This window comes from Haliotis rubra, unplaced genomic scaffold (assembly GCF_003918875.1).
Source record: "Haliotis rubra isolate DU_JTF1 unplaced genomic scaffold, ASM391887v1 Scf163, whole genome shotgun sequence".
Taxonomy (NCBI): domain Eukaryota; kingdom Metazoa; phylum Mollusca; class Gastropoda; order Lepetellida; family Haliotidae; genus Haliotis; species Haliotis rubra.
In genome coordinates this window covers 576,606-594,468 of record NW_025765592.1, presented here as the reverse complement: position 1 = coordinate 594,468, position 17,863 = coordinate 576,606, and the positions used below count along the sequence as shown (strand labels likewise).

Here is a 17,863-nt window from a genome sequence, read left to right as displayed (position 1 = left end):
TTACATCACTTGGTCCATATTGTTTACATCACTTGGTCCATATTGATCCAAAATGTTCACATCACTTTGTCCAAAATGTTCACATCACTTGGTCCATATTGATCCAAAATGTTCACATCACTTTGTCCAAAATGTTCACATCACTTGGTCCATATTGATCCAAAATGTTCACATCACTTGGTCCATATTGATCCAAAATGTTCATATCACTTCGTCCATATTGATCCAAAATGTTCACATCACTTTGTCCAAAATGTTCAAATCACTTGGTCCAAAATGTTCACATCACTTGGTCCATATTGATCCAAAATGTTCACATCACTTTGTCCAAAATGTTCAAATCACTTTGTCCAAAATGTTCAAATCACTTGGTCCATATTGATCCAAAATGTTCACAAAATGTTCACATCACTTTGTCCAAAATTCCCACATTCCACATCACTTGGTCCATATTGATCCAAAATGTTCACATCACTTTGTCCAAAATGTTCACATCACTTGGTCCATATTGATCCAAAATGTTCAAATCACTTGGTCCATATTGATCCAAAATGTTCACATCACTTTGTCCATAATGTTTACATCACTTTGTCCAAAATGTTCACATTACTAGGTCCATAAAGTTCACATCACTTGGTCCAAAATGCTTCACACCACTTGGTCCATATTGATCCAAAATGTTTACATCACTTGGTCCATGATGTTCACATCGCTTGGTCCATGATGTTCACATCACTTGGTCCATGATGTTCACATCACTTTGTCCATAATGTTTACATCACTTGGTCCATATTGATCCAAAATGTTCACATCACTTTGTCAAAATGTTCACATCACTTGGTCCATATTGATCCAAAATGTTCACATCACTTTGTCCAAAATGTTCACATCACTTGGTCCATATTGATCCAAATGTTCACATCACTTTGTCCAAAATGTTCACCCATATTGATCCAAATGTTCACATCACTTTTGTCCATAATGTTTACATCACTTGGTCCAAATGGTCCGTAAAGTTCACATCACTTGGTCCATAAACTTCACATCACTTGGTCCATAATCTTCACATCACTTGGTCCATAATGGACCATAAACTTCCCACTTTGTCCATAATACCGTGGATCCAGAATACTTGTAACAAATGACCTGCGACATAGCTCCAGTCTCTATCTCACTGACTCCATGACGTCATTGACATACACCAGTAATCCAACATGAAGCTCAGCTCAAACATCTCATCTGACATAAAACTCTCCCCTGTCTATCCCCACTCCCTGTTGCCAGTAGCAACGGTGCCCCAACCCCTGATTCTTTCCCACCCTAACAGAGACTCCCATCCCACTGTTTTACACATTAAAACAATCAAAGTTTTGAAAACATGCCACAAACATTATACGTTACTAGTTTTTCTTATTCCTATCTTAGCAAGGTATTATTACAAAATCTGTGCGAAGAAAATTACAGAACTTAAAATAAATGCAAATGAAATTTTTGTGTTTTTAAATCTCGACTAAGGAAAATGTGAACATGATACCCTTGTAAAAAGGCCATCACAGTTAGACAAACTCTCAAAGTTTTTCCAAACATTCCTGGCAGTAAGCATTTCTCAAGACCTGGACAACGTTTGTGTAATATTTCCTGAGGCTCTGTGATGTGATAACGTGTGATAACACATGAGTGATGTTCATAGCAGATGTCAGTTTCAGCCAATGACAGACAGGCTTGGCATGTCAACGCTGAATAATACTGTTACCACATGGCTTCACTTCAACAAAGAATTCAGCTACATTTCAAGAGGGAGAGTGGTGCTCCTTTCAAACGATGAACACTACAAGTCAAAACTTATTGTTCTTGGTAACATTTCAATAAAGATGAAATATTATTCTGAGTTTTTCAAAGAACTCACAACCAATTCCCCTGAAGTTGCATATTTAATCCAATAACATTTCATTTGAATTCAAAGTTACTTTGGCACTGAATTTGGCATAACTGGGTCAAATGTCGTGTCAAACAGGAATAATAGTCTTTGAGTTTCATGCCAAATAGAAGTGTATGTCATGGCCATCTTTAAATGTTCAGGGCAAAGTAAATGCTATTGTTACCATGGTTACAAATATCTTATTTTTTTGAGAATTGAATCATCATCATCATCATCAACATCAACAACAATATCATCATCATGAGTTTGAAATTGAATCTGAATATTGTCACTTCAAAGGATAAAAATCAGTCGCTTAAAAAACATAATCGCCAATAGAAGCGCCCTGCTCAAATGATTAAAAGTGCTGTATCTGATGTATAATATAACAATTATACTCCATCAGATGGCGTGACAAAAGCTTTAGTGCTACTCACTGAAAATTAAGTTAAGAGAATGGGTGAGTTTAGTTTTACACTTCTAGCAATATTCCAGCAATATCATGGCAGGGGACACCAAAACTGGGCTTCACACATTGTACCCATGTGGGGAATTGAACCCAGGTCTTCAGCGAGGGAACGTTTTTAGGCACTAAGCTACCCCACCGCCCCTAAATTAAGTTAGAAAGGCCAGGGTCGGGGGATTAAGATAAGGGTCATTTAGTGACCAGAAACAAATAAATTTTAGCATGCCTAACAAAATATGACAAAATCTATTAATAATCAAAGATTGACTATAAACATTAAAGGACATTGCTGATACAATCCATCACGGTCGTAAAGTTTGACCTGATAAAATGACCCATCAGTTAATCATACTGATATTAAACTGATCAAAATCAATTCAATTAAAAGACAAGTTGATGCCATCTGACAATTTATGGAAGCTACGAAACTGTCGAGCATGGCCAAACTGACCATTAAACAGAAAACAAAGGCCATAAAACGGGTGTGCTTTTCACAGGGTGGTCTCGCGCCATAAATTCACAGGCTGATATTTATTGCGAAATTAACAAGGGGCAAAACAGCTGACTAGAGAGCAATGTACAGCTTTAAACTCAATAGCATGGTGTCATTACAAACATCATTAATTAAGTCCATTTTGCTCCTGACAAAAGATTGGAAAGAAAATGAAAACCCAATAGCTGTTCCCTGAGGTGAACTTACCCATAAATTGACATGTCCACAAGGAGTAATTGCTCTACGGGTCGTAAATTTCAGATATAGTCTGTGACAAGTATGTCAGTTAATTCAAATATGACTGGTCTTGTTTTATACAATGCCTTAGCATTTCATAGCGATGTGATGTAGACATTTTAAAACCATGATAGCAAATATACTGAAATAAAACCAGCAAGTCAATTTCTAAAGCGTATATTGATCGAACTTATATTCTGATAAGTCTTGCCGAGGAGCACAAGCTATTTTTAGACCGGTTCCATTTGTCAGCGTGTTGAGGTAACATGACATGATTGGTTAGAAGGTTTTGATGTAAGTCTGGCGAAAGATGATTTGTGACTTCAATGATGAAATGTATTATAAATTCATTGTCAATCAAACTTAATCTCTATATCCAGATTCATAAATCAAACAATATCTCTATATTATATGACACAATGGCATATTCATAAATAATAAAACTAACAATTACCGTAAATAAACCAAAATTAGCATCTCAGTATTGTTCACAGAATATGAAATTGACAATTTTAACTATTCAAATAAAATCAGTTCTAGTCAATCACCGAAAAAACACTGGTGATTTTAGAAAAAATACAAAAGACTAAAACTAACAATTACCATAAATATACCAAAATTGGCACTTTCAGTTTTGTTCCCACAACAAAAAATTGACAACTTGAACTATTCAAATAAAATCAATTCTCATCAATCACTGAAAAACACACTGGTAATTTTTTCTTCCCACAAAAGACTGTGATACTGTTCTTTGATAAGATTGAGACAACCTTACTGGTTGAGAATATTGATTTATTAAAATTTGATGAGTGATATAATGTGAATATTAGATCATAACAAAAAGCTAACAATACAATCACCAAGCAATTACCGCAACGCAAACAGTACACACACGTTAATCACAATATCAATTTTCGGTTTAGCGCAGAAGTCACCGACTCGTCTCCGCAATGCAACATCTTCAGAGTCTAATCAATACGAATCTCTCTTATGTTGCAAATATTTTTTGCCAATCAATCGAGAAAACAAATATTGTGTCCATTATGCTTAACACGAAAAATGCATGAACTTGCTTAAACCAGATTCCAGTCTTTTGGTCAACTAAATCATCTCAACAAATAATAAGATGCATTTTAAAAATATTTATCTCATAATGAAATGGATTGTCAAACAAGCGAGTGGCTATCTTAATGCTGTTCCAACACAATAGGATGCTTACAACCAAAGGAATAACAGCAAAAACCGCAATGAAGAATTAAATCACTCCCGAACCAAAGTATTTGCTCCAAAGAATCTTAATTATCAAGACACACCAGATATACCTTACTCCTGGGAATGAAAGAATATGAATATTCCCTCATGTCAATGTGACCTGAGATTTATTCCTCGCTTCCAGCTCTTTCCTAAGCTTACACGATAAAAATGTCAACCTGTAATTGTTAGCTGTACGAACTTAACACCAATGTTCACACAGCTGCGAGAATTTGCTGTAACCAACACCAAACCATATTTGCATATACATATCAGTCTCATAAATATGTTATTCCCAACACTGACTATAAATAATTGTAGCCATAAGTGTCACTGTTAGTTTTACCCTGTTGACCAGGGTATCACATTTAACGTAGCACATAGTCTGGTTACATATTTAAACACTGTTCGCCCTTACACTGCCATCCTTTCAAATATGCACATACCACAGCCTTTGTTTGTTACACATATTTATATACTTCAAATCTTCTTTGTCTGCTAGGTAGAGCACAATGAATCTTATCAACGAGATAAACTGATTAATTACGTCATGTTGGATCTACTTAGTATACTGTCCCAAGGCAAGGGTGATAATTACGTGCATTGTCCTTGACCACGAGCATGTTAATTGTGAAGTGTTGGGCATTAATTCTGTCTAAAACTAGCTCAGACGTTAACATTTTATCGTTACATTGTATTATTTGGGGAAAATATTGTTAAATTGTTGAGATGGAATAAATATGCATATCGCGCGGATGATAATGTGTTCAAATGTAAGCACTTTGAAATAACTCCGTGGAAAGTAACGTCATGATGTATGCTTCGGAAGTACCTTGTCTTTTCAAATGTAATTTATATACAAAATCGTGAATATTTTTTTCTTCTTCGTCGTTCCTTGGTTCTCGACACAAAACGTCACCGTCGCCAAACAAGGGGATTCGTTGATCAATTCAAACTCTTTTTGACAAGTTGAAAAGTTGACCCCTTTAAAACATAAACACCCCGTTTTTCTTTCTTGGGAACATTGTGTCGCCTATCTCCCGCTCGCAAGACAATATGTGGCATTGGACAGACCTATGAACAAGTCTGACAGCCGAAACCGTGGACCTTATTTCTTCTAAGCGGTCCGTGTTGTCAATTTCGGTCGACATGAACAAACAATAGCAAACGGGACATATTCGACCGGGGGGTACTTTTGGGATTGGACTTGAAATTTCGTCAAACTTGCGAATACAAGTACAAAAGCTGTGAAACTTGTAATAGCGCCACGATTGGAACTTTATGTACGTGTTACACCCTTGGGTTCAAAATGCAAAACATGGGAAAAGTTAGAAAGTAAACACTTACCAACTAACGAAAGGGCCGTTTGTAGACTCAAGTAAATCCCCATCCACGACGAAACGCTGGTCAGTTTATCAGCTATGCAGTTCGCCATTTTGCGCTACCCTTGCAATCCACGTAACCGCTTAGTCCTGTTGTAGTTTAATATCCACATATGTACAATTTCACGTGCATATATCCTCTCAAAACACACAAACAAACGACGGGAATGGTGCTACATCGTTCCTTCGCTCAGGCAACATCGCCATGCAATGCTTTGAATAGAGGTTGGGTCAGTATTCCCATATAAGGAAAGGTCACAGGTCAGGGTTCAACGCGGCCTCCATTATTTGTAAAGGTCGGTGGTTATTTTTAGCGCAGAGCAATTTGCATACGGTAAACACTCGCTAGAGGGCGCTCACAGCCGGGAACATGCGCCGCTGTCTGCTAGCTGTCAATCATCGGGAGACAATGAAAGAGAGGCTGGGAGTCTTGATTTTTATTGTGAAGATGTCCAATTTAAGAATTGTGCATGATTGCGTGGAAACAACGAGGGCTTTGTGATACAGGCGTCTGCTGTTACGGTATCGGTGTAGTCTGTCTGTCAAGCGACTCCTCGCCTCCTGAATTACGAGAGTTGTATTTTCTCGTGACAGCGTTTTCTAACGGATGCACGTCAATGTATATTGCAGCCTCCGACATATGTACATTGCGACCACGCACTGCCTGTGTTATCTGTAACGATATTATCTGGATCCACGCATTGTTGGTCCTATATCCTGACATTGGCTCTTCATACCTAGCAATGTTGCGTGTGCGTTTGAGCTCGTCAAGTCAAGGAAGCTTTTACTATCGTGATGTTTTTCTTCTTACCATCACCATCATCATCATCATCGTCGTCGTCATAAGCATCATCATCATCAGGAATATCAATTATATCCCCGTTCTTACCGCCATCATTATATCATTATAATTAATATATTCATCATCAATAATATCATTGTCAGCAATCATATCATCATCATCATCGACGACGTCGTCGTCGTCGTCATAAGCATCATCATCACCGTCATCTTCATCATCAGGAATATCAATTATATCACCATTCTCTTTGCCATCATTATCAGTATAATTAATATAGTCATCAATAATATCATTGTCGGTATCATCATCGTCGTCGTCATCGGTTTATATTGATCTGTGATAGTGTCAGAAATATAATCGTAAGTTTCAGTCCTGGTGTCATCAGCAGTATCGAAGTCATGTAACATCATCATCATAACAATCATATATTATATCAGTAATATCATAATCGTCAGTATCATCATCATAACAATCATATATTATATCAGTAATATCATAATCGTCAGTATCATCATCATAATCATCATCAGTATATCATCGTCGGTATCATCATCATAAGAATCATATATTATATCAGTAATATCATAATCGTCAGTATCATCATCATAAGAATCATATATTATATCAGTAATATCATAATCGTCAGTATCATCATCATAAGAATCATATATTATATCAGTGATATCATAATCGTCAGTATCATCATCATAAGAATCATATATTATATCAGTAATATCATAATCGTCAGTATCATCATCATAAGAATCATATATTATATCAGTAATATCATAATCGTCAGTATCATCATCATAAGAATCATATATTATATCAGTAATATCATAATCGTCAGTATCATCATCATAAGAATCATATATTATATCAGTAATATCATAATCGTCAGTATCATCATCATAAGAATCATATATTATATCAGTAATATCATAATCGTCAGTATCATCATCATAAGAATCATATATTATATCAGTAATATCATAATCGTCAGTATCATCATCATAAGAATCATATATTATATCAGTAATATCATAATCGTCAGTATCATCATCATAAGAATCATATATTATATCAGTAATATCATAATCGTCAGTATCATCATCATAAGAATCATATATTATATCAGTAATATCATAATCGTCAGTATCATCATCATAAGAATCATATATTATATCAGTAATATCATAATCGTCAGTATCATCATCATAAGAATCATATATTATATCAGTAATATCATAATCGTCAGTATCATCATCATAAGAATCATATATTATATCATAATCGTAATATCATCATCATAAGAATCATCATATATTATATCAGTAATATCATAATCGTCAGTATCATCATCATAAGAATCATATATAATATCAGTAATATCATAATCGTCAGTATCATCATCATAAGAATCATATATTATATCAGTAATATCATAATCGTCAGTATCATCATCATAAGAATCATATATTATATCAGTAATATCATAATCGTCAGTATCATCATCATAAGAATCATATATTATATCAGTAATATCATAATCGTCAGTATCATCATCATAAGAATCATATATTATATCAGTAATATCATAATCGTCAGTATCATCATCATAAGAATCATATATTATATCAGTAATATCATAATCGTCAGTATCATCATCATAAGAATCATATATTATATCAGTAATATCATAATCGTCAGTATCATCATCATAAGAATCATATATTATATCATAATATCATAATCGTCAGTATCATCATCATAAGAATCATATATTATATCAGTAATATCATAATCGTCAGTATCATCATCATAAGAATCATATATTATATCAGTAATATCATAATCGTCAGTATCATCATCATAAGAATCATATATTATATCAGTAATATCATAATCGTCAGTATCATCATCATCATATGCATACATAATATCAGTGATATCATAATCACCAGTATTATTATCATTATCGTCATAACAATGATATATATATTATATCAGTAATATCATAATCGTCTGTATCATCATCATCATATGCATACATAATATCAGTGATATCATAATCACCAGTATTATTATCATTATCGTCATATTATATATTGTATCAGTAATATCATAATCTTCATCATCATAATCGTCATCATGACAATCATGTTATATCAACATCATCATCGTCAGTCTTAAAATAATAATCATCACCATCATCACCATCACAAAGCCCTCACATATATATATATATTTAATCAGTAATATGATAATCGTCAGTCATACCATCATCATCATCATCATCATCATCGTCGTCGTCGTCAGTATCTGTAAATCTGTATATTAATGATCACACTGTTAGTTATATTATTGTACCGGCTGTTGTTGTTGCTGTTGTTCCCTGTCAGGTAGACTTGACAGTTTGGGTCAGCAAACCTACAGCCTCCATCTCAACACCTGTATTAATGAGGTCCGTGGACGTATTCATGTCGTCGTGTTCAGGAGGACCGATGAACAAATTCGTTCTGCTAGCCCCAGGCAGTGTCTATAGCTTCTGTCACTTCAGCTGAATTGCACTTTCATACACCCTCAAGGATGCTTTGACATTGAAAGGGATTATTTCATTCAACCATTGAAAGTGAAGTATTCAGCCCAGTCGGTGTAATTAATGTTAGCCCAAAGGCTAGTGCGCTGTCTCGTGTCAAAGAATACCCAGTTCGAGTCCCGCATTGAAACAAAGTGCTAAAGGGAGCTATCGACTGCATTTAAGGGCTGGACGACTTAAATTGACACGTGACCTAAATCCAAGTCCCGCACACGCAAACCACCATACAACTACCAGTCAGGGTTTGTGTGGAGAGTGAGTGAGTGAGTTGGGTTTTACGCCGCTTTTAGCAAGGGTAGCCTTGTGGTTAAAAGCGTTTTCACGTCACGCTGAAGACCCGGGTTCGATTCCCCACATGGGTACAATGTGTGAAGCCGATTTCTGGTGTCCCCGGCTGTAATATTGCTGGAATATTGCTAAAAGCGACGTAAAATTAAACTCACTCGCTCACTGTGTGTAGGAAAACACGACGATGATTAAAATAACATGAATATTTAATGTTGTTTTGAGTAACAACCAGTGCTTTGACGGAGGGCTCGATGAATACCTTTAACATCAGTTGTTGACGTGTCCAGAGATAAAAAGGAAATGAATCGATCGTAAACAAGATTTGCCATGCACGTGCACATCACAATGTCACAACCAGCTTCATATTTATACATAATGTTGTATCTAGCCATCAGATGATTAATTGCTATGATAATTATAATTAAATCATATGTGGCATATAAACATGTTAATTATCCTAGTTACCAAATCCAACTCTCATTTCCTATTAAACAATTTGTATATCTATATATTTCGTGCGTCCGGAAACCGCAATATTCCATGCATTGGATTTAATGAACAATAAATATGATGTTTAGGTTCAGGTTGGCATATGGTCTGTATTCAATATTACACTGTACTCGGGGAACCTCATAAAGTTTCCTAATTTAAATATAATTATACCAAGGAGCAGTCCTATTGCCGTCTTCTATCTGCTTTATTAACTCAATTACTGCAGCGTTGAAATATACTCCACGACTGTCCGTCTCAGTGGGCGATGCCATTCCTATGAAGGGGGTGTCAGCATACTTGATGTGAGCTCATCCCAGCACGAAGGGACGAACATTGCGATTGAGTGAGTATGGTTTTACGCCGCACTTAGCAGCAATTCTGTGGCAGAGGATTGATTGATTGTTGTTTAACGCCGCACTCAGCAATATTCCAGTTATATGGCGGCGGTCTGTAAATAATCGAATCTGGACCAGACAATCCAGTGATCAACAGCGATCTACGCAATTAGGATACGATGACATGTGTCAACCACGTCAGCGAGTCTGACCACCCGATCCCGTTATAGTCGCTTCTTACGACAAGTATGGGTTACTGAAGATCAATTCTAACCCGGATCTTCACGGGTTGTCCGGTAGCGATCGAGCTTGATTTGTCTGGGGTTTTTTTCTGTGTGTACGCATGTCTAGGAATCATCCCTCAAATACCATCCTGTCCTTGTCAACTTATAGTCTGTTTGCAGTGAAAACGTACCGATGAATTTCACTTTAAACAAAACAGTAAATCAAATAACGTGAAATTAAGATTGCCAATTACACATTTAAATCTCAGAATTTTATTGAACCTAGGATAAAAGTTGTTTAACAAACGATCATAAATTCGAATCGCTATTATTGGGTTGTATTACAAGGGGATAAGCGCAGTAGTTGGAACAGTGAAAAAACGGCACGGGCGGGACGTGATGAGCGTTAACTTAGACCAGCCCTACTTGTTCTCGGTGTTTCATTTAATGTGCATACCCCCTGTAATACAAACCAATAACATCGATATGAAACCATGATCGTTTGTTAAACAACTTTTATCTTAAGTTGAATAAAATTCTGAGATTTAAATTTTCAGTTGGCAAGGTAGTATTATGAGGATTCGCAATCTTAATTTCACTTTATTCGATTTACTTTTTTGTTTGAAGTGAAATTCATCGGTACGTTTTCACTGCAAACAGACTATAGCTGTCGCGGTTTACCTCTTTGGTAATTTGGACCAGGTGCCCGAATTTAGATTTGAAAGTCCCTGGTGAAGATGAGCGAAGTTTCTTTGCTTTGTTTGTGTCTCTGTAGACTAACAACTAGTCTCTGAAATGAACATATTTTACTGAAAAAAAAGTTCATAGTAAAAAAAAAATATAATGAAAAGGAGCCCTGAGACTTGCTTCATTTTCTAGATTTGCGTGGGCTTTCTTGGATATATTTGCTTCAGGTCTGTACGACAGACTAGTGTCTCTGTTCAGCAATGTGGCGGCGGTCTGTAGAAAAATAGAGCCTGGACCAGACAAGCCAGTGATCAACAATATGAGCATCGATCTACGCAATTGGGAACCGTGTCAACCAAGTCATCGAGCCTCACCATCCCATCTTGTAAGTTGGGTGTTACGACAAGCATGGGTTACTGAACACCAATTCTAACCCTGATTTTCACGGGTTCAACTTGTATGACCAAACACAGTATAGCATAACTGTTTACTCGTGTTTACTGTTTATATCTCGCTAGTCTCGAACAACGGATGAGTCGATATATGAGCAAACTTCCCCTGGACGCATTTTCTCATATACTGGTCAAAAATATTTAGGGATATATGTAAATTTTGAGATTATGAATAATGATCTATTTATTCATTGACACACTGACAAAATATCAATCATAAAAATACAAATATCCCTAATTTACTTTGTCCAGTATATTTTCCGAACAGCAAAAATTCCCGCACAGAGATTACATCTATACCGGGTAATCTGATAAAGGCTGTGACTGTGATAACACGGAACATAATCTGAGTATATGTGTTCACAGAGACCATATACCGGTATTCGGTCTCTGATGTATACGACCCCAGAACTCAAGTGGACGCGACTCGTAGACAAATGGACTCGACCATGCCGATATCAGCTGTTATGTCAATAGCGGCGTCGGCAATTTACTCCAGCACGTGTCAACACCATGAAGACGAAATCAGCGGCAGTTTGTATCTCGCAGATCAATTAGGAAGAAATATTACGCAAGATTTACAACGTTAAGTGCATCTGTTTGATACCTCGTGCTACACGGATTCTCTAATCTATGCCGCCACGCTCGCCATCTCTGCAGTGGGACGCCATGGCACGTCTTGTCGATTTCACACTTTTCACCCAAGGGACGGTACTCTTGCGTCACGTGCTGCACGTGCAACGCGTGAAAAGCTCGCACTGCTGGAAAACTACGCTGTAATCAAATACCAATGTCACGCATTGGAAACATGGACTGTCAAGAATTACACGTAAACTAAATAAGCGGACATGTGTTTGATGGCTGCTACCTGTTATGGTGGTATAACTGTCGACTAACTTGCTAAATCAGAATGTTTATTTTAAAGGCTAACGTCAGCTGTATGTCAGATTTTTCGATATTTTTGCTTTGTAAATACAATTGTGGCATGTCACATTCGAGGTGCTGTGTTTGTTTTGAAAAAGGGATAAAAACGACGGCTGAATGAAAAGTGCAAATTACGATCCTCGAAGAATCATCTCTCAAAACAACATTGTGAATTAACACGAGTTTGACGTAGTTTGACCAAACCTCGTGAGTGAGTATGGAAGGATAATTTCGCACAAAAACACAAATTACCAAGTAGAACATAGCAAGAATGGAACATTTAAAGTCACCACCACAATTGGAATTTCATGCAGCTAATTTAGCAGATAATTGGATAAGATGGAAACAAACTATGAAGTTGCATGTACGATGAAACGGCTGTCTGGTCTTGAGTGAGTGAGTTTAGTTTTACGCCGCGTTTAGCAATACTCCAGCAATATCAGGGCGGGGGACACCGGAAATGGGCTTCACACACTGTACCCATGTAGGGAATCGAACCCGGGTCTTCAGCGTGACAAGCGAACGCTTTAACCAGTAGACTACCCCACCGCAACTGTCTGGTCTAAAGGGCTAACTGGTGACACCACATTGCCAGGTGTAAGCTGTAGCTTTGCTTCGGTAGTGTCCGACGTCGGTTTATACCCATCCCATTAATGTCAGATCTTTTACTTCAAATACAACACATGTTTGAGTGTGTGAGTTTAGTTTTACGCCGCACTCAGCAATATTCCAGCTATATGGTGGCGGTCTGCAAATAATCTAGTCTGGACCAGACAATCCAGGGATCAACAGCATGAACATCTATCTACGCAACTGGGATACGATGACATGTTTCAATCTAGAAACCGAGCCTGACCACCTGATCCCGTTAGTCGCCTCTTACGACAAGCATGGGCTACTGAAGATCAATTCTAACCCGGATGTTCTCGGGTCTGTCTGAGTGAAGATTTATGATCGTTTGTTTCACGCCTGTTACACACTGTTACAGCCCTATGGCGGCGGTCAGTGAATAATCGAGTCTGGCCCAGACAATCCAGTGATCAACATCATTAACATCGATTTACGCAATTGGAATCGATGACTAAGTCAACAAACTCCCCTCTTAGGACAAGCATGGGATGCTGAAAAGCAGTTCTAGCCCGGATCTTAACGAATATCGGCTTTGTCGGCGTGTACAGGAACAGATAGACTAACGCTTAGTCTCTGAATATATCTAGTATTTGATAGTAACAAATCAACCCATTTAAATTGAAAAGGAGCCCCAGTGAGATGGGAGATTTAGAACCTCAGGAAATCTAGACTTGCTTCATTTAGGGCTTTAGCATTGTAGGGAGGGCTAGGCAGTAAGGGAAATAGTGGTACAGGGACTGTGAGATAGACTATAACGGACAGACTATACTCTGTAACAGAAATATTATTCTCAGTGGCGCAAATAAGATTTTGCTGAAATTATATTATTCTGATTAGTTTAATTTTCAAGTTCGTTCTTCCATTAAATGATCATTTAACTGCCAAGATGTGTGAATTTCCAACTAGTATGTACAGTCAAGAGAAAGGTATTTAACAGCTTCGAAAAAATATTTTTACAAATATAAAACACCACCTGTCCCTTTATGTTTGTGATGGAAACATAAACAGTTTATATACTCGCGGTAACCAACGTGTATTCAACACTTTATTCAACACTGTCGACACTGTTTAAATGCCCGGGGATACTGACTAGCAAATATTGAATATGTTACAAGTGTTTTGAGCGATGACACTTTAACACGCTGCGCCAACAGACAAATAAGCGTTCCCGATACACCATCACAAGCGATGTAAACATACCTAAGATATAGTTCCGCAAAAAAGGCCTCGGTTAGACAGTGCAAGGAGCTTTTCGAGTGGCACTCGTGTTTGTCTGGTGTCTTGATGTCATTATCGAAACACTCATCAGAGCGTCGTTTTGACATTAATACAGAGGAACTCCGGGCGTGTATATATAAGTTTCTTGTTATCAGTGCTGAATACTTTAGCAGAAAGTGTCAAATCAGGACTGACTGGGCTCCTGTCTACCCAGACTGGGCTTCTGTCTATCTAAACTATGCAAGTAGTTTCGCCCTTCGCTCCCACTCGCATCATTCCGTAACACAATCCGGCGTGTACCGGAATGACACGGGCTTGTGCGCATTCGTCACCACTCGTCACTTTCCGTAACCTCCATGAAGATTTTCCCCGCTGTCGATGAAGGCTGCCTGTGAAAATATGACAATATTAGAATGCACGTGTGACGTCAAAGACATCAGTCAAAGTAACCTTCAGAAATATTTGTTGTATATTTGAAATAGGTTTTGTATCTAAAAGGTCATCCACGATTCAGTTAATTCTGTTCTGTCATACAAGGGAGACTATATAACGCCCTGTTGTAGATTATCCCTGGTCATACTGAATGTCAACTTGTCTTAGGTCCGACAAATTTTCAAAGAATATCTGCGGTATATGTGATGAATGACGAAGAAAGTCTTTGATGTGATATATGGAGGAAATATGTGTTGAAAGCAGACCCAATATTTGACGATTCCTTTAGCTATGCCTGTTTGGGCTCGGACGGAACCTAGTGGTCGTAATGGCTACGGGTAAGGCACGAGTCGTTTTTCGGCTTGTTCTGCAGTAGCATGAATTGTCACGAATGTTTAGTGACGAACAGTACATCAGCGCAAACCATGCCATATTTGGGATTACACTTTCTTCGTAAAGTACAGATTCTAGTATTTTTGTTGTGTTGAGTCCCATCCGGGATTCAAACCCACACCCTCAGAGTTAGGCACCTAATCGCCAGCACACAAAGTCAGCAGCCTAACCCGCTCAACCACCGCGACTTCCACAAAAAATGAAAGTCGGACAACTGGTAGTCTAGACTGCGGACTTTGTGTACCCCTCTGATAAGTGTTAATTGGCACGGCTCCCACGCCAAAGACAGTTACATTACATTTACAAAGAAAGTGTAATCCCAAATATAACGTATGTTACATTTTATGACTTTCTAAATGGCATTGTGTAAGTATTAGATATACCCACACTTTCCGAGGTGTGCCGCTCAATACCCTACTGTTTGAGTCGTGTGGCCTCCGAGGCGTTAGCCGAGGAGACCACACGACTCAAACAGTAGGGTATTGGGCGACACACCGAGGAAGTGTGGGTACATCTGACTTATACCTCACTTCTGGTCGAGTTACGAGTTTATTATAACACTTTATGTTCTTATTATGACCAAAAAAAATATTTCTTTTCCATCTGTTTCATTTATTTTTAGCCCACTGGTTAAGACCCTCAAATGTCCCGCGTCTATAGTCTGTTTGCAGTGAAACCTACCGATCAATTTCACTTTAAACAAAAAAGTACTCAAATAAGTGAAATTACGATTGCGAGTCTCATAATTTGACCTTGCCAAATGAACATCTCAGAATTATATTCAACTTAGAATAAAATTTGTTTAACAAATGATCATAGTTTCAAATCAATATTATTGTTTTGTATTACAATTTTAGGGGGGTAAGCGTAGTAGTTGGAACAGTGAAACAAATGCCCGTGCGGTACGTAACAAGCGTTAACTTCTACCAAACCCGCATGTTCTGGGTGTTTCATTTAATGCGCATACCCCATTGTAATACAAACCAATAACAGCGCTTTGAAACTATGATCGTTTGTTAAACAACTTTTATCCTAAGCTGAATATAATTCTGAGATTTAAATGTTCAATAGGCAAGGTAAAATTATGGGGATTTGCAATCTTCGTTTCACTTTATTTGATTTACTTTTTTAAAGTGATATTCATCGGTACGTTTTCACTGCAACACACTATAAGCAGTCAATTGCACGTGCATGCACGGGCTTGCACGATTTCACACGATTTTAAACACCAGTTCGGGCTCGAGAATGACTTCAAGTAGCCCCAAATATGCGCAATATTACTGATAATTGACATTTGTATGGGCAGACCAATGCGCATGCGTTCTCTGACTCGCATGTGGCATAGAAAACATTTGGAAGATCACACGTTCGTTCACCATGGATGCTGAAGAGTGAACAGAGGATTTTCTTTCTCAAATTGACAGTTCGTTAGCGTCACATTTCGACCTGGATGATAAGGAAGATTTTGAAACAGTCCAAATCTCAATGTGAGTCCATTGAAATAAAATTATATTTCGCCGTTTGTTGTGTCTTTATTGCTTTGGTATACCCTAGTGAAAAAGTGTAGGTGTATCATTGATACACCTACACTTTTGACAGGTGTACCGGTCAATACACCTACACTTTTAACAAAGGAAACCATGGCAACGAGACCGGAAGTGGGGTATATTCACAGTTTAAACTTGTCTTCCTCCGTTGGTAGTCGCAACCTTTCGTGAATTATCGGAAACCCTACGATTAAATCCGTAAGGAAACGAATGATGGCGAGATACAGCCGGAATTCCAACAGCGCAAGAAAGTACTCTGAATAGCGAAAGTGGTTGTAACTGATGGTCGCTTAAAACAAAGACCATATACTGGTATATTGTCTGCTTATTATCTTACATGAGGTACTTGACGTTTTATTGTGACACAGTTGAAACTGGACATACCACTCTAATTTTTGTGAACTGTGAGGGAGGGAGTGGGCATTCTAAGATGCCTAGCGGTTAGAACAATCGAAAAAAAACAAACATTATCAGACATTCTAAGATGCCTAGCAGTTAGAACAATCGAAAAAAACAAACATTATCAGACATTCTAAGATGCCTAGCGGTTAGAACAATCGAAAAAAATATACATTATCAGACAATAAAGGTATAGTTTTTTGATGACGTAACAATTGAATGACGTTATCCCGTCACTGCGCCATTCTAGTGTGCCCCCTCGTAATCGAACCATTTTTACATTACGTCACAATGTAAGCGACGTCACGATGCATGTCAGTTGTCATCGCCTCGTACGGCCTCCTACAGTAAACTACTGCGTTGCATCCCGTTTCTTGGTTTGCAGTTGCTTCACTCACCTAATATCACTGGTGGAAACATTACGTTTATGTTTTCTGACGTTTTAAATGTCTCAATTCGACTCACAAGTTTTCAGCGACACGGTAACGTTCGCAATGTTTACATTCCCACAATGCAATCGTGGAATGTCGCTTGACTACTCAGCTTCGTCTGGATGTACTGATCTAAACATACGTTGGTAGTAGAAATGCGACGTTCACATGGTTTACGTTAATCACAGATGTAATTAAACTAATTTAGAGAAGATATTTAATCCGAACGTAAACCGTCATCAAACTGTTTATCATTTGTTTTT

The 17,863-nt window shown here is 37.7% G+C and overlaps 1 protein-coding gene across 1 annotated transcript in view; it reads right to left on the bottom strand.

Annotated features, from left to right (window-relative positions):
- LOC124271728 (neogenin-like) overlaps positions 1 to 5,962 on the bottom strand; it is a 181,060-nt gene extending 175,098 nt beyond the window's left edge. Inside the window, 1 exon segment of the mRNA XM_046706888.1 lies at positions 5,713 to 5,962. Within this exon segment, the coding sequence (XP_046562844.1) occupies positions 5,713 to 5,800 (88 nt within the window). The 5' untranslated portion in view covers positions 5,801 to 5,962.
- Positions 5,963 to 17,863: the final 11,901 nt, after the last annotated feature.